This window comes from Theobroma cacao, chromosome 2 (genome assembly GCF_053813885.1).
Source record: "Theobroma cacao isolate CCN51 chromosome 2, ASM5381388v1, whole genome shotgun sequence".
Classification (NCBI taxonomy): Eukaryota; Viridiplantae; Streptophyta; class Magnoliopsida; order Malvales; family Malvaceae; genus Theobroma; species Theobroma cacao.
Genome location: NC_142640.1, coordinates 6098479 through 6117205, shown reverse-complemented (window position 1 = coordinate 6117205; position 18727 = coordinate 6098479). Strand labels below are relative to the sequence as shown.

At 35.6% G+C, this 18727-nt stretch overlaps 2 protein-coding genes across 2 annotated transcripts; both read right to left on the bottom strand.

Annotated features, from left to right (window-relative positions):
- Positions 1-4730: 4730 nt before the first annotated feature.
- On the bottom strand, positions 4731-6633 carry LOC18608104 (cyclin-D4-1-like). Its single transcript, XM_088803243.1, has 5 exons — positions 6136-6633; positions 5964-6050; positions 5562-5874; positions 5335-5453; positions 4731-5136 (listed from the first exon to the last, which is right to left on the bottom strand). Exons 1-5 carry the CDS (start codon positions 6583-6585, stop codon positions 4897-4899), a joined length of 1209 nt encoding a protein of 402 aa, XP_088659369.1. The 5' UTR covers positions 6586-6633; the 3' UTR covers positions 4731-4896.
- Positions 6634-11748: 5115 nt separating this feature from the next.
- On the bottom strand, positions 11749-17804 carry LOC18608103 (Xanthine/uracil permease family protein). The gene is made up of 14 exons (XM_007042605.3): positions 17528-17804; positions 16542-16639; positions 16246-16422; positions 15985-16085; positions 15810-15885; positions 15063-15122; positions 14398-14582; positions 13926-14022; positions 13539-13625; positions 13370-13428; positions 13069-13160; positions 12811-12888; positions 12392-12552; positions 11749-12279 (listed from the first exon to the last, which is right to left on the bottom strand). The coding sequence occupies exons 1-14, from the start codon at positions 17628-17630 to the stop codon at positions 12061-12063; spliced, it is 1593 nt and encodes a 530-aa protein (XP_007042667.1). The 5' UTR covers positions 17631-17804; the 3' UTR covers positions 11749-12060.
- Positions 17805-18727: the final 923 nt, after the last annotated feature.

The following is an 18727-nucleotide window of genomic DNA, read 5'->3' as shown; positions in this document are numbered from 1 at the left end:
TCTATTGTAGTTTCTCTCAGTCTCACTCATGTCCCACACAACAAACAAACAATGAGGCAGTAACTCATCTATCTTCTTATTTCTTACTATTTCCTCGTAAATTAATCCCAGGAAAGATGTAAATTACAACAAAAAGCTGTTGTAGGAGAAGGAAAGGAACAATTAACTATAAAGGATGAGTTGCTCCAGTCCAAAGCAGAAGCTTGATTTCTAGAAAGGCTTTTCTTTGTCAAGAATTTGGACCCCAATGATAGTGAAATTAATGTTAGAGCAAATAACTAGTTAATTATCTATCTATATACACATATATATCTAACATTGTCCAAGTCTTACGCTCTTAGTCCTCACACTGATGCCAGAGGTCTCACTCTTCCGGTGAATGTTATGTATGCCAAGGCTTGAAGTCATGGATTAAGGCTATGCATGGTTGAAGAAAAATGAAAGGAAGAAAATAAATAAATATAAACTATGAAATTAAGCCTTACTACATTAAGGTATTCGAAAAAGATTTTAGAAAATTTTTTCTTAATTTTACATATATAAAATTTTATTTCAATAAAGATCCTACTACAAAGCTAGGCCGTTGCATATGATACAGTTTACGCTGTGATTTTTATAAGAGAGAGATGTTGGACGAATCTGTGTTTCTCCCGTGATATTTTGGCAGCATTGCGGCTCTGACCCCACGGCCCACTGATTTGGGGTTGATGAGAACCATTGAAGCAGAAAACCATGTTCATCCATTATCCAAAAATGTAATTCTCCAACTCAATTGCCAGCGCTTGTCCTGCACCCTAATTGTCAGTGTTTTGTTATTTTTCTTTTCTTTTCTCATACATGAATGTTCTCTCTGGTTTGCACCCTTGGTACCGATCATATGCAACTGAAATCTGATACAGAATATCGATCATACTCAATTATTATTTTTATGTTTAATTTTGTTTTTCTATTTGCAATGATTTTCTTATTCTACAACCTACATTTTTCCCCTGCAAGTTCTCTTCCTCTATTCCTTCTTAATTTCCTTGTTCAATCACGGTTGCCAGTGAGAACAACAAGGAAGAAAGAGAAGAGAACTTTGAAAAGTCAGCGTTTTCACATAATCTATAGAGTAGACCAGACTCGTAATTAACTTTCTAGCTACCCGAATTCAATTCTCCCCAGCTGTTATGATGGGGAATCAGTCCTTTGAATTGTACTGTTTCCCTTATCCATGGGGACTTTCAAACGTGATTTTTGGCCTGCGACGGATGACTAACGTTAGAATGCAAAGGCCTTGGACTTAGGAGGCTTCCTAAAATGGGGTCGCCACTCACCAGAAAATATCAATACTTAAAAGCGATTGCATCCCTCACCGATTCCAAACACAACTTTAAAATTAACTTTAGTTTTTATCAGTTTACTATTTGTTGTTTTAATGCAATGTCTCTTTCACATTGACTCTAGGCTTTTCAATCTGCTTTCGATTCTTAATGAATATGATCTTACTTTAATGGAAATGACAAAACTTTAAACCTGAAAACACCCACCCCCCAACTTAATCTGATGCCATGAATCCGTCATTCTGCTTTCAATGCTTTGGGGGTGGAGCGGAGTCTTTAATTATTTTTGTTAGTGAAATGTTGGTGCCAGATGCATCGCAGTAGACATTCCTGTGGATAATGATAAAAAGGCAGAGTCTAAAGTCAGAAAAACCTTCCTTCTGTGCCCAAGCACCAAAGAGATCCAGTACATCCGTTTAGGTTGTTCTGTTTTTATTTTTCTTTAAACCAAGATTCTGTCTCAATCATGCATGCGAATTGGAAAAGCGATTCTGATTTTTTTTTTTTTGGTGGAATGTCAAACCCAGCTGAGCTCAAGATCTTTTACCACTAGACAAACAAGATATCTTGCTTTAAGTGTGATCATGTGAATCATCTAATTGCTACAAATTTTTATTTATTTATTTTTAATTATCGTGGGATCCATTGACCATGGTTTTTGTTTTTCCAATCACCCCCTGGGATTTTCTCTTCCATTTTCCCCCCTCAAACCTTATGCAAAAGCAGACCCATTTCAGTGCACGTTGAGTTGGATGTTGGATCACAACTTGACAATTAAGGCTGCGATTAGTACAGATGGCTAGTTTATTTAGGCTTAAGATGCTTTCAGCTATAAGTTGTAGTCTTGTGTTGACTTCTAGCTTCAATCTCTAGCCAAGGAAAAATAATGAGAAGCCCCAGACATGACAAATAGTGATAAAAACAACTCAACCAACAAAAATGCAGAAAAGAAACGAAAAAGAGAAATAAACAAAAGGATAGATTGTTGTATTTGGCAAGCCTTTCCAAAGTAAACAAAGCAATGGACAGAAACATATAAAAAAACTAGCCTGCTAAGATTAGAATAGGCTAGCAAGGACCCCCCCAAAAAAAAACTTGACCTGGAAACCCCCAAAAACCTCATTGATGAGGGGGGAGCATGTAGTTCACCGAAGGACAAAGCGACGGTGGCAATGGGGCATGCAGGGTGCACTGTGGTATTGACATTAGAGAGGAGGGAGAGATGGCGGCAATGGTGGTGGGTGGTGTTGATCTGGGGTTGTTAATGCTGCTTTGTCTCATGCATTGGCTCTTTCCAAAGGGTCCATTCAGACCTTGTCACGGAGGGGTCAGAGCCTTTTTCTCTAAAGCCTGTAAGGGCTTTTACTACCAGCACTGCCAAGGGTGGGGGTGGGGGCCATATATGCTGCCATTTTGTGGGCCTCTCTGGGCCCATTGACTGCCTCAGCCCAGGTTTCACATGTACATGGATGGATCAGGGATGCTCTTCCCTCCTTACAGTGTAGTTTACATAATACTTCATTTATATGTTGTTCCTGCAGTGCAGGAAATTTGGTGAAGAGGGATGGGTCCCATCTCAACCTTTTGCATACAGCCTGGATTTGGGACCCATCTTGACCGAGTTTTATAGGAACTCCCAGCCACAAAACCTGTTGGCCCCCCCAAATTTCACCCAGTGCGGGTGCCATGAAGACAATTATTTATACTTTTGGGAAGGGTTGTACATGAAGAAAACCATGAGAGAAGAAAGGTGGGACTAGTGGAAATTTCGGGAGTAGCGTACCCAACAGGTTCCGAGTCCAAAAAGCAAACGATTTTGATGTAGCCATACAGTAACTACACATGAAATAACATGTCTTTTCTTCTAATTATTTTAAGGTAAATGAGTCATTAGAAAAAGTAAATATATATATATATAATAAAGCAACTTAGCGATCAGATGCCACGTGGTTAATGAAATGCCTCCTTGACTACAAAAGGCACAAAAAAATTAGGGTGTGTTGGGTTACGGAGAAATCACATTTTTCAGAGTCATTATAATTTCGTTTTGTTTAAAATTTTTTATTTTATAAAATTAAATAAAATGATAAAAACATCAATAAAAAAAGAACTTGATATATTGTATGTATTATCAATTAACCAAATGACAATGCATAATACAATTTTATTACGAATAAATGGTGGGGAAATTCTCCCATGGCTTACGACCCATATTCGACAAGGCATCATGAGTCTATTTATTCAATGCATAGTGAACTACCAGTATGGTAAACTTTCCAGATACATGCGACGTATAATTATAGTTAACAAAAACTATATTTCTCCAGAAGTATCAGACAGAATCTAATGAGATAAAAATAATTAATAGTTATAAGACAAATGCCATCCATTACATTGGAAACACAAAAGAATCGTTGTATTGAAAATTTTTAAAAAATGTCATCACTTGCGATCATTGAGTACTCATAGAATAATGGTTTTGACATTTTTATTTCGTATTAGACAATACTTCACAATTTGTCCTTAACTTCTTGTAAAAAATCATGGACTCACATGGGTGCCTTTGGCTTCAAATTCAATCCATGCAACACCTACCACGAAACATTAACAGCGAAGCCAAGGCCGAATTTTCTAGTAACAAATCCCTTCCCTCCCTCTCTCGATAGTTTTTTGGGTTATGTTTGGTGTTAACGTACAAGCTCCAAGGTGATGTGACGCGTGGTGGACACTCCCCTAACCTTTCTCAAATCAAATCTTTGCCTCACTAACGCTGCCGCTAGTACACTTGTCCTCTCCTTCTACAGCTGGACGGCTCTGATTGATTTGACCCCCCCTCCCCCCACTTCAATCCGATGCTTTCCCTCCGAATCCAAATCCTCTCTCTTCTTTCTTTCCCCCCTTATCAGTTGGCACCAAATCTTACGTGGCATACAGCATACGCCCGTGTCATGCCTTATATGATACCCTTACGTGGCGATCACCCCAGCGAAATTAGCTACACTGAATTTACCACAATAGCCCTAAACCCGCTTTGCGTTCCGTCCGAATGTACATTAATATGTCCGTGATTTTTGTCGGACACGTGGAGTGGAATCATTTGTCGACACACATAAAACACCGTTTCCCAACCAAATTTTGCGTGTTTTAGTAATCAGCGAAAGTATAGATCGATTTCCTCTACACAGAATATTTTTCTTCGGTACCAGAAAGAAAAAGAAGAGGGCAATTTGGTCTATAAAAATGATTGGTCCAACTATCTTTTACGACTCACAAGTATTCATGCAGTCATGATTGAATTATGCGTTGAGAATAATTGAAACATCATGAGAACCAGCTTAGGCCGTTTGACCAAAAAGCCCATAGATAAACAAAAAAATATGATATATATATATATAGAGCCTTTAAAAATGATAATTATAATAAGGATAAAATAACAAAATTCCCTCTTCACTTTATATTATCCAATCCCGACCGTTCATCTTATAATTAATGACATAAAAATATGACCAAAAAAAGGGGTCCCCAATTTTCTAGAGAGAGAGAGAGAGAGAGAGATGGAGGCGGGGGGTCTTATCTACGGTTGCTGTACATCCGGAGCAGAGGATCTTAGCCGCTTGGCTGGCGGCTCTTCTTGGCTGCTGGAGCCGGGGTTCTCGGAGCGCGTGTCACAGCTGCCGCAAGCAGCCGCGTCGAGCACCCCAACTGGGCTTGGAGGCGCTGGTGGCTGCGCGCCTCTTAGCTCCTTGAGCCGAGCAGATGGACATGTGTCGATCAGGTATTCCTCCATTAGTTGGTGACAGCTTCCCACCATTTCCTATCCCCAAAGAAAAAGGAGGAAACCAAAAAAGAAAAAAGAAAAATAAAATCACCACCAGATATTATAAATAAAATTTTTACACAGCTTTCTATGCTTCTCTACTCTTCGAAATTCTCGCAAAATATAATTAACTACATATTTGCAAAACGACCCTTAAAGAAACATAAAATCATACTCAAATCCACTTAAACATACTTTGTTTACTGTCTCGTGAAAAAAAGCATCATCAGCCGGGAATTCAAAACCCTCCCCGGCAGCACAAAGCACGGCGGCTGCTGCTATCGTCGACGGCCCAAATCCCAAGAAATCAATAACTGCAAACAACCCAAAAATGAAAAAAACCAACAGTAAAGATAAGACTGAAAATCATTAACAAATTAAATTAAAAGCTTTGTAACTCAGTTCATAGATTAATATTATACCACGGGTGGTGCTGAGAATGAGATCCGAAGAAGCAGATACAACCGAAGAAAATGAATTGGGTAATCGGGTGGAGCAAGAAGGGAGCTTGCAAATAAAGTGATGGAGATAATCAAAGGGAGTTACGGAACGTAGTCTCCAATTGAGAGTAGCCATTACACGAAGCTCCATTCTTTGGATGGTTTTAGGTTCGAATACGAATCTGGGTTCGAAAACCTGAAGGTCCAGCAACAATGGGACTTGGGGTTCCTCCATCTTCGCCGCCAAAGATAAACAAGCCACAGACAGAAGCTGGAACGGCCACCCATTTGCTTGCTAGACCAAATTATAAAGAAAAGTAAGCATTCAAATAGAGTTTCAGACTTTTTCATTTCTAAAACACAGGAGAAAAGGGCACTCTTTACCGGAAGAGAATGAGAAGAGAGGAAACGGTCAAAGTAGTTGACAGAGAGAAACGCCGTTACTGGGCTAAAATGATAGTATGCATGCACCTGCATTGCCTCATCACATCAAAAATCAATAACATTGACCATACATATATTTATAGTTTTGTGTATATGTGAGAAAAATGGGTACCTTTAGGATCCAATTGATGGAGTCTTGACGGGCGGTGACGTCGATGGAACGGTCCTGGCAACGGTGGAGATAATCGGGAAAAGGCATATGATGGGGTTCCAAGTCGACGAGTTCTGAAATGGAATTCACATCGGACGGTGGATAATTGTGTAGAGATGGAAATTGATGGAGGATAGACGTGTCAGGTTCCCAAGTTACCACTTCGCCGGCGTCCTCACCGCAAGACAAGCTAGTGCTGCTGCTACTAGCAGCAGAGCCAGAGGAGTTGTTCAAGTGAGTTGAGTACTGAGAGAGGGACATTTGGATAATAATGATAAAGATGGTGCTGATGCGGCGGCGGCGGCGCCGTTTAATGGCAGGATAGAAGCGGTGGCGGAGGCATCGAAGACGGCGACTATAAATGGAGTGAATGAGTAAGTCTATATTGATGGCGGTATTTGGTTTGTTCATAGGCTTTTGGTTTTATGGAGAGTTTTTGCTTCTTGTTTTACATCTTTCAAGTTCTCTCTCCTGTTGGTTTATTTATTTATTATTATTATTATTAAAAAAATTAAGCTTTTTTATGTAATAGTATTTCCAGCCTTTCTTATTTCTCTCTTGCTTTTTATTTGTTTTCCTCTGTCAACAGTTCATTGGAGGGCTCGTGCGAGTGAGACTGTGTTCAGAGATGAGCAGATGTCAAGTGTCAAGACAAGACACAAAAAAGAGGGAAGATTGCAGGGTGCAGCTGTATTAATCTCATTTCTCTTTCATAAAATATGAAAAATAAATTTTAAAAAAAAACTTCTTTTCTTCATTTGTTTTTTTTTTTTTGCTAAGGTAAAAATGAATTGTGACAAATAAACATAGACAAAAGTGAAAATGGAATCTGAATGATTTATTTGTGCAAATGTAATAATATTATAAGTAATAATAATCTGAACCTTCTTAATTTGCCCATGTGCTTTTTATTAAGCTTTGTCCAAATATTAAATTAGATTTTAATTTAAGTTTGAATATTGCTGGGTAATTTTTTGATTGAAGCAATAATTAAGGTAGACAGAGCAGTCTCGCTTTGGCTAAGTGATATATCAAATCATTTAGAATCTCCTTTTTAATTCTTGATGCAAGAGATTTTGATCTGTGGTTACAAGGACGTCCAAAAGTGCTTCGTTTAATTAGTACATAACTTTTTCATTTTTTTTTTGGTTAAAATCAATTGTAAGAATCAAAGTTAAAATTTATATATAAGATAAAGTAAGCTTCCATTTACTTAATTTAACTTTCAATTGAAAAAAAAAATCAAAGTTTATTTTTTGTTCTAATTTAAATTAAGAAGATAATTAAAAAATAACTTTGTGGTCAAATTTTAGATTAATGTTACCATACGGGGAAAAATGGAAAAGACATCTCCCAATTCCTTCATCAATCATGGTCTTCCAAGTCATATAAATTTGGCATAATTTTAAATAAAAAATTATTTAATTATATTGAATCAAATAAGTTTTTTATTACTGTACTTGTCATTTTGCATACCCATCTTACATTGATGTAAGGTCAACATTGATATGAAAGGTGAAATACTTCATGATCATGTTAATACATATTATATCATATATCACGTTAACATGACATGATATAAAATAATAAATAATATTTTAATTAATAAAATTTAATAAATTGTTAATTATAAATATCTATTTAGTTCAAAATAAAAGCATAAATATTTAATTGAATATTATAAAAAGTATGATGTCATATTTAAACCTTTATACAATAAAATTTTTATAAATTAATACTCGATTAATTAATAATTTCGATTAAATAATGTTTTTTATCTATCACAACTTAAGACCAACGTGGTAAATTAATAATTTGTTAAATTTATAAGATAATACATTAAAAAAACACACACACGCAAAACCTTACTTGATATATAAATTAATAATATTCTTATACATCTAATTATATATATACATGACTCAATTAAAAGATTTTTATAAAATATGATTCAAATGTTATTTGTTTTTTTATTGTAAGAGAAAATTATGCAATGTGATTGTTACTTTAGGTACATCTTTGCGCACAACTTTGTATAAGACATGATCTAGTATAGAATTATCATTTTCAACTTCATTTTCTTTGTAATTTCATACTACGTTCTCAATAATTTACTCATTATAAATAACGATAATTCATTTCAGTAATTAAGTAATATTCATAAAATCACAATATACAATACATGTATCAAGTTCAACATTTTGAAAAAAAAATAAAAAATATATTGATAAATTATTTTTTATTAATTAATATATAAATTATTAATTTATTGATTAAATAATATTTCAATTAATTAATAAATTTTCATGATCTCAAAAATATTAATTTATAAACATTTTTCTATATTCATTTAAATATTATTTAATATACTGATAGAAAATTTTTTAAATTTCATAAACAAATTAAAAAAAATTAACACACGTCTATTTACTTTATTCATTTTACTTATATTATGCATTTCAAGCATCAAATTAATGTGATACTTTTGCTTTATAGCAACTGTTAACAAAATAAAAAGTTGTAGTTAATAACAAGAATACTAGAAAAAGGTAATAGTTCAGCAAAGTACTCTTTTAAGTAAATGGGTATGCAGAGAAATTAAATATTGGCGTGGAGCGAGCAATAATTAACAATTTAATCTAAAAATATATATATATATATATATACATATATATATAAACACAATCATGGTAAGGTTTTTCAACTATAATATAAAAGAATATATCATATTTATATAACAAACAAAATCAAGGGTAGTGAAACGTTAATTAATGTTATTAAATATTAATTAAGAATGGACCAATGTTTACAAGTTAAGAAAAGAAAGAGGCATAACCCATTTTCAAAATTTAGCAAGCATCAATGCGTATAACAAGTTTAGCAAGTAGTGATTTTCAAGCCTTTTTGACGTTTTGGGTGAAGGTTCTTGATCAATAAAAGAGTAAGTTTACTTTTAAAAAACCCTTCTATAATTATTGACAGCAATGTCCCAACAATCATCAATTAATGTATGGACTCAAAAAGCACAAACCAAAGCCTAACTACGGGATGGATGGGTATTTCTCAGTTGTGGCTCATGTTTAGGGTTTGCCCTTTTCCACTCTTTTTAATGTCAATGGAAATGAATGAACCAGAAGAAAAGGGTCCTTTGCCTAGCTAAGCATAGATTATTGGGCGTAGCTAGGTTCAGCATTCTTTGAGAAAATCCAAGGGAAACAAAGGAATCCATTATTACTTTGATCATTTTAATTATTGTACCATCAAATATTTCTTCTATTTTTTGTTTTTCCATTTTTCATATTCCAGACGTTATAATTTGATATTCAATCTTAAAAATTTCAAGTATGAATCGAGAAAAATGTAATTGGATTTAAATATGGTTTTTTTTTGGGTTTAATTCTCACCATTTTTCTTTGTTCTACCAAACATAAGATAAAATCTTTGGTATGATCTTCGTTTATCTCGTGTCCCTTTAATGCGTTGTCCCTTACTTAGTATAAGAGAAGGCCTGCCAGGCATCAAATGTAGTATCAATTCATTTAAATCTTTCACTTACCTAATGGAAAATGAGGTAAGCTTGAGTGGCCCATTTATTACATCTGGAACTACATCTTTGAATGTGGGAGCTTAGAATAGTCCACAGCAGTAAATTGTTGCAGCGAAATCTTCTGCATTTGTCCAATGATATGAACTTCTTTGTTGCTAGACATAAGGGTCACACATTCAATAAATTCAATTGCTTTGGACATTATTGCAACATATTTACCCAAGAGATGTTTGAAAAAGCTTACCTTCTGTATAAAAACAAAAAGTGAAAATTTACAGAAGAAAAACATAAAATAATGGAAGCAAGAAATCACAAAATGTTCCATCACACTTATAACCTGGCTACTTTCCCTATTTATTGTACTTACAAAGTGGTTCTAAAAGGATTTGATGGCTTCTTCCTTTTGGATTAGTAACCATTTTGTAACTTCAAATAGAGGTGATCCCTCAAATTTTAAAAGAAATTTAACTAATGAGAAAAATAGAAATAAAAGATAAGGATTATGTGGTTGAAGGAGAGAGATTAGGCCCCCTTTAAACTTTTGGATTAATGCATTTGCAATAAGAGGGAAGAAGATGGAATGTCAAGTTTGATTGGACCTTGATTAAATCAAAGCTGACATGCTTATTGGGTGTGTCTTAATTAAATCCTTAGGCTTAAGGTCATTGATCATAGTCATAGATCCTTTCGCCTGGGTTGCAGCCATGGGGGGTCCCTAATGGATTCTATTGAGGAAAGAGTGTTTTCCCAAACTCGCTATCAGCGATGGCTGTCTGTCTTGTATAGTCAAAAAGGATGATCACATGAGTTAAAAATTGATCGACGAAAAGGAATTAGAAGATTTTCCCGTCATCTTAACCGGCCCTACTTATGCCTTAAACGTCTCGATGCAGCCAAAATTTTTCCCACTGTTTTGAGGCGAAAGGAAGCCCATAATGTGTATTAGTTTTACATACAGTTTTATTATGTTAATCAAACTTAAGCTTCAATGCATGCCTTTGAACATTTTGTGAACTCAAACATGACCAAGTTGAAGCTTAAATATGACTTCTTTCTTATAGTATATCATTTATTTTAGTTTTTGTCCCTCATGAACTGATTATCAAGTTTAGCTGAGCTTCATTGATCTCCTTTTGTTTTTTTGTTTTTTTCTGTTGTTGCCTCTTAACAATCGTTAACTAAACCCTTTCAAAAGATAGAAACCAACTCACGTTGCTTCACTCGTTTCGTTGGTGCCCCTAGTGTGAACAAATTCCCCGTCTATAACCAACTTAACGTAGATGAAAAGGGTTTGCCTTACCAATCAAATCCCATCCCCATCAAAAAAAAAAATAAAAAGAAAAAGAAAAAGGGAAACCAACTGTGGCCCTCGAGTAAAATGCAGAGGGACTAAGGCTAACGTCAACACAACTTTTAATGGCGTAATTCAACCAATATTTTCCCCTGAAACGACTAGTGGGGCCTTGACGAAGAAAGGAAGTCGACTAAACCGATGAGCCTTTTTTAAATTTGGGAATTAATTTCTCAATTCTCAAATCAGAGGCATAAGGTTCAATTGGGCCCAGCACATGCTCCACCGATAAAAAGGTTTCGCAAAAGCTTACTGTTTCTGTTTGCCAGACGATGCTCCAAGAAATCTACAGGATGCTGCTGCTGCTGCTGCTGTTGCTGTAAATATTAATACGAAATAATAATATTTTGGTTCATTGCCTTTACGTAGTGGTTTTAATGAAACAGACGCCTACACTGTCGAAATGGGTATTTACTATTAAGGCTTGGACCAAATATTATTTATTGCGTAGAGGCCCAAATCAGTTTGGTTTAGTCCACGCTGCCTTTCCAGGCTGACACTTTGGTTTTATTTTTCTGCTCCCATACTCCTTCAACTTGGACTAGAAGGATAAGATTCTGATTGCAACTTATCGAGATAACACTTAATGAAGCATCCCCGCATTAAAATAAAAAGAGAAGAGGCATCAGTTTGGTTGAACAATTCAATATACTTTGAATCGTGCAGCAAAAAAGAGTTGGCTACGTATGCTATAAAGACTTGCTGCTAGTAATTTTCTTACAAACACATATCAGAAAGCATGTGACCAGAATAGGAACTGCTTAAGGTTAACAAAAGGCTTTACAACTGTAACTGCAAATTCTTAGTATAAGCTTAGCCCATAAAAGTTCCCAAATTGTTGTCCCAAGCTCAAACTAACTTACGGTTTTCAACTTTTTTATTTCCCTTTTTTAGAGCACATATGTATGGATTATGGACCATAAAGATAATATAGAAAGCAGAATTGCCCAGAAAGTGAACACCTTCTATGCTAGGAAAGACTTGGAAGTTAGATTGAAGGGAAGAACCTATTAAGATTGCCAGGCAGGGAATAGAACTCTTCACTCCTAGAATCCGTATTGAAATTCCTGAACTTTTCCCACCAATGCCTGCCACTATCTCGCCGAACTGAGCTATGCCCGTAACTATGGGTGCAGTCCAAGAAGAAGGCAATTATAATCGCCACTGTTGCTGGTGATGAAAATATTACTTGCATAACATTGTTGAACTGCAATCGGTAAGAAATTGAGAATTACTTCGTGGGAACATATTCCTTTCAACAACTTTTGAACAAACAATGATGAGGCTGTTGGGATGGCATGCAAATCGAACATACTCACCCATGTAGATTTAGTGTGAACAGGACCCCGACCAGAAACTAGTAGATACTCATTAAAATATTGAGGTACGGAGAGGCCCATGAAGAGGGAAAATCCAAGTATAAACTTAGTCCTGAAGCTGTTTAGGTTGCAGAACTGAAGGAGACCAAGGCCAGCTGCAGCTGCTCAATCATGGTATGTCAAAAATCAAGTCAACTCATTATATTGGTTAAAGAGCTCATGGTGTTAATTAGAAGTGAAACAAATTCGAAGTACATTAGAAGTGCCTTCATTATTCTCCAAAAAATATTGTTTTTTACATTTTTTTTTTCTGATGAAGTTTCAAGTAGTTTAATCCGAATGAGTTATCCACAATTTTCTTATGGCTCCCAGATATAAAACTCAGCATGGTTAGTAAGAAATATAAAAGGGATACATACCGACATAGGCAAAGAGGACACAGTACAAAGCAGCCACAATTGGCAGTGGTATAGAAGCCAGAACAGCCCCGAATTTACCTGCCCATAAGCAGATCAATCTCCAAGTAATAAGAAGCCAAGACATTTGTAGGTCCCGTTTTTAGCTATTGTTCAATATATATATATATATATATATATTGCTCAATGAATATATAAGCTCCTATTAGATTAAAGCAGATTTGGCGCTGGGACTTATTGTATTAATATGGAATATCATACCTAATACAGAAAAGAAGAGCATAAATATTGCCGATATTTGAACGACTCTCCGACTTCCAACTCTTGTTAATCCCAAAAGACCTGCATTTTCGCTAAATTACAGCAAAACAGAATTAGATGACAGAGGCCTCTTATTTTTTTGCTTGAACCAACCATTAATTCCTAAAACTAAGAAAATACTGATTTGTTAAATATGTATAACATGACTCTCAGCATTACAGATGAATTTATTGATATTATTGACAAATAATTCTCCAACAAATGTCATTATTAGCAAATTTGAAAAGGTCATGCCAATTACACTGAAGCAGTGGAGCCACTTCCTGTGCCAAATAGACCATCTAGCAAGATACCTACTCCCTGGAATTCACAAAAATTGAAGAGCTTAATCGAATCTGGAACCAGAAAAAGGAGATTACACAACTTAGGGAATGCACAAGAAGAAGCGATAAAGATCATTTTGTATTTACCAGCCAGCCAACGCCACGGCTAAGCACGGACGGTGGCATAGGAGTGGCACTCCCATACCTTGATGCTGCAATAAATGTACCTGTAGACTGCGAAAGAAAAGAAAGGAGAGATGAAAAAATCTAGTTCAAAAAAGAAATTTCATGCATTCTGGACATCAAAACTTTAGAAAATTAGAATGAAGATACAGGTCATGAAGGAAGAAGATATGTGCAGAATGAGTCCTTATACATGGCATTAGTAATGTTAGAAATCCATAAAGGTATTTTGAAAAAAAGTAATTTTCATTAAGATACTTATAATCTAGCTGTTTTCTTTATTCATATGTAAATTCAGAGCATATATGCTCAAAGATAAACATATCAAGACTAACATCCCAGAAGCCACACCTCAATGATAGCAACAAAAGAAGCAGCTATAACTGCAACAGCATCACCAGCATTGAAACTTGGTCTTCCCCATTGAAATGGATATGGAATCCTTATCCTGTGTACATCAAACCAAAAATTAGGCATAATCATAAGTTCCAAATACTAGTGGTTAAGGAGGGTAAACAATAGAAAAATCTCCTACCAGCAAATTATATACCTGCTAATTGACTTTACTTACCAAAGCCCTTCAATTACATATTTTTCCACTTTGTAAATAAGGAGACTATCATTAGAATTCCATCTCATGTGGTGCTATTGAGCTCTAAATAATATAAATTAGCCAGTGTATATGACAGGAGGAAACCACAGCATAGGAATTAAGGAATAACAAGATCTTAACAGAACCATACAATTAAAAAAGAAACAAAAAAGCATGGGAATTTTATGCAACCAATATAAGCCCCGATTTAATTGATAAGTATGAGCTCACCAAGGTGCGGCGCTGATGAGGCCAGAACGATCAGTACGGCAGCTAAACTGAGTTTTTGGAGCTCTATTATCGTAAGCACCAGCTGCGGTCAAAATTTCTGCATAAGCCCATATAATCCCAACGGAGAAAAGGATTGCAAAACGATCAAATATGGCTCTCTTGGACTTGATTAAATGGGGAACATACTGCAAAGGCATTAATCATAAACCAAATTAATTCAAAACTCAAGAAGTTAAAGTAACATGATTTTCAAAATATGACAAAAGGAACTAGTCATAAGTTTTCTCAATTTTTATATTTCTATTCCTATATTTTTTACCATTTGCAAATTTGAGGGAAGAAAAACATATATCATGGTAATGACTCAAGACACAAGCAAACATGAAATCTGGGCCAATCACATAATATTGCACTGAGATTTGACTTTTCTTAGTGTAATCATTCTATGGTTTCTCTTTCATTGTGATTACCAATAAAACCAGAGCAGCATTGCAAGATAAATACATTTCTTGTACATCTATTATCTACCCAAAGGAACGAAAATGAACTTATATAAGATAGAATAACAACACAGCTTCAAATTCAAAAGCCTTACCCTTACTTGTTGATGGTAAAGTTTTATTGAACATGCCCATAGTAAATGAAGAATTAAGAATGCAGATCACCTGAGATAAGAAAACCACTGCTACCAATGCTGGGAGTCCAACTTCGATGCATTTGGCTAACTACATTCAACAAGAAAAAAAAAGTCACTATGACAAAGAGAGCAGAACATTTTTCTCACTAATGTAACATAATGACAGGAGTTTTGCAGAAAATTTGCATTTTAATCAAGAGTTTCTCCCACCATCCACACATCTAAACATGTAGTCAGCAATGCCTTTGTTACACAATGAAAGAACATTAAAATTTTAATTTCAAATTTCAATGGAGCCAACTATCCTAAATTTTAAATATCCACCATAACACTTCATGCCAAGTCAATTACAGGCACAATAGAACCGGAAAATATGTTTATCAAGAGAGATGGAATCACTGAGAGTCTCTAACTGAAAATGTCCTTGAAATTTTAGTAGATAGCTCAAATTATAGCGAAAGGAAAATAATACTATCCAAACAAAGAAGTAAAGAACCTATAACAAACATGGTTCTTTTAGTTTTGAACCAATGGTAGACATCACGAAAAACTTTTAGGTTTCACAATCAGTACTGAGGCTGGAAACATATCCTAATTTCTGGTTTTACTTCAGGGTTAGAAGCAGCGCAATTATCACTCCAGACGATATCCAGTGGGCCCATTTGTCTTAAAGAGAGTAGTTAGAGGTCAAGGATTAAAATGAAGAGCACTGAAGCTCCTCGGATACAATCATCTCCACAGAACAACGACGGAATGAAGAGTTTGGTGCTCTTACTTGTGGGAAACCATGTGCATAGAGCCCAAGTCCAGTCAGAATCACAAGAGGAACAGCGGCAAGAGGGCTTAAAAACCTGCATCACAAGACGTCAAAAATCAAGCGAGTCAACTGAATTAGTCAATGGAACAAAACAAATCCCAAAATTCATTTAGGCAAGTTAGCAACATCCTACCTTGCGAAAATTCCCCAGAAACCAAAGAAACCAATAACCATAGTAAAGAATGATGCAACAATGAGTGCTCCTTGAACATCTCTCATGGAATGTTTAAACCTCTGAAAGATCAAAAGTCGTCAGCATGCAACTTTTTAATTCATGCTAGTAGTCTAGTACACGCCATTTAGCGCGAGGCGTTACTAATCATCATTTACAGTATTATCAGGCACTTACTTTAAAGACAAAAGAAAGTTCTAAATTGCAATAGAAAGAATAAACCTGGTGAGGATCAATGAGGATACTGTATCTTCTAGATAAAGCAATGGAAATGATGGGTATAACAAAAGCATAAGAACCACCAATCACCACCGGCAACCGGGTTCCAAACAAAGTCTGCAAAAGTGTGTTTATGCCAGCAACGAAGAGAATAGTGTTTATAACCTCAGCTTTCTCTACCTATTTTTCACAAATGAAACAACACGTTTAGTTTAATGAGACCATAGAACTAACCAACAACTACGCAAAATAAAGAAAAAAGTAAATGAATGCTTTCAATTAGAACCCTGTTTTCTTACATTGCCACCACCCATTAAAGGGACAAGTATAGATGATATGATGACCGTGGTCCCAAGCATTACCAAGTAATGCTGAAATCCATGAAGTATTGCTTCAGCTGCATTTATAGCAGAAAATCTTAGCAAGTTTTTGAGCGAGTAAGAATAACAATTATAAGAAATTCCCTAAGCCTCTTTTAGGTTCAACAGAACAGAGTATCATGTGAGAGACCAAAAGTCTTAAGCAGAGATGTTCTTCGTTACTTAAAACCCAAGAAAACGAGAATTTCACGTGAAAAAATTGAAAGCAAATGAGAACGGGAAAGAAAACAGATAGGAAAAGGAAATTTTGGAAAATGTAGAATTCATAAGATCTGTTTGTTTGTCTAGAAAATGCAGGGGTGATTAGGTAATAATATAAATCGAGGTCTCAAAATCCGAGAAAACACCGGTAGTCGAAAAATAACAAACAAAACCGAAACTGTAAAATACTTGTAAACAATTAAAAACATAATTTAATAGCATTAAACCATTAGCATTCGATCATTTTAATTTCTCCTTTAACTTCATTCCGTATGTCCCTCTCAACTATAACAGATTTCTCTCTAAATGTTTTTCTTCTCCTTTCTTTCAAACCAAACAAACCTGAAAGTTTATTCTACAGAACTTACGAGTTTCGTCCAACATGAAGAGCGAGGAAAAAAGCGAAAAAAGCAAAAAAAGGTAAAGACTAGGAAAAAAATAGCGGGAAAGCGATGAAAGAAAGGCTCGGTGGTCAATGGCGAAGATTGATCGATGACACCGAAGGTTTACTCTCACTTCAGTAAACGAATAGACAGCTAAAACGATAACGAACGGTCGAAAACGAAAACTGAGCAAAAACACAACGATCACTCTGTTGTTGAAACAGGGCAAGAGAGCGAGATTGAAGGTCATAAGTAGAGCATAATGCAAAAAGAAAAGAAAAAGAATGAGAAGAAAAGGGAGATGAAGGCGAAAGGTCATACGCCAATTAGGAGAGCTGGAGACGCAAAAATCAACACCAGGGAGCTGATCTTTGACAGGGAAGGGCTGGAAGTCATCGGACTTTCCTCCTCCACCCGCTGCCATTGTTCTCTTCTCTGTTTGTTTTTGTTGGAGAGAACTTTCGTTATGAATTTATGTATGGAAATGAGAAGAAGCAGAAGAAGAAGAAAGGTGATCAGGACTGAAGAGTAGTGAGAGAAATGATGGAAGAGGAAGACCATTATACAAGAAGGGGTTAGGCGGCAACGTTTTGACCGTAACCATCTCTCTCTCTCTCTCTCTCTCTGGTTGCTTGGAAAGCTACCAACTGCAAGGTGATTTGAGAGCGACCTCTTCCAGTCTCAATAGACAAAGACAGAGAAAGAAAGAGAATGAGAGAGAAACAATCCATTGCGGCTTTTGACGTCCCTTCCCTTCCCTGCAGTAAGATTCGGATTTTCTCCTACCGCCAAAACTGCGAACCGAAGGATCCTTTTTGCCATATTTGGTGTTGATTTCTCCAATTCACCCTTACTGCAATAGTGCTCAATGCTTATCGACCTATGGGATCTTTTGCCTCTTTGTTTTGTCAACAAACCTCCAATTATTTTACCACACTGCCATTTTTTCAGTATGATTTGGGAAAAGTAAAAAATAAATATGGAACCTTAAACATTTGCTATTTTTGTTTTTTAAAATTGCTGCAGATGCAATGCCAAATGTCGGCTTATTTGGCTAATGATTTGGTGGTGGCTGAGGTTGATACCACCATATTATAAATCTTTTTTGCCTAATTACAATTTGGCACCCATAGAGCTTACCTTTTAACGTGGGGGGTGTTGGTTGTGAGTCACTTTGGTTTAGCATTTAATGGAAATTGAATTGAATTATGCTTTTAACTCAAAAAAGAGTAAGCCTCCTTTCTGCATGTTTCTTGCAATTGATCAATTCTGTGTAAGCAAGGAACTTATTAACTCTTTCCAGCTTATATATTCATCTTCTTATAATCATATTCAGATCAAATTAAGTACTCAAATAATCAGTTTGTAAAACTTTAAACTTGTCGGTGAAGCATTAATCAATTGATATCTCTTAAATTAGGAATAATGATCACGAGTTTTGTAGTTTTCAAACCAATAATGTGCCCGAAAAGGGGAAAGGGATATTCCCCAGAGCTAAATCAGTGTATTTCTAATATTTGA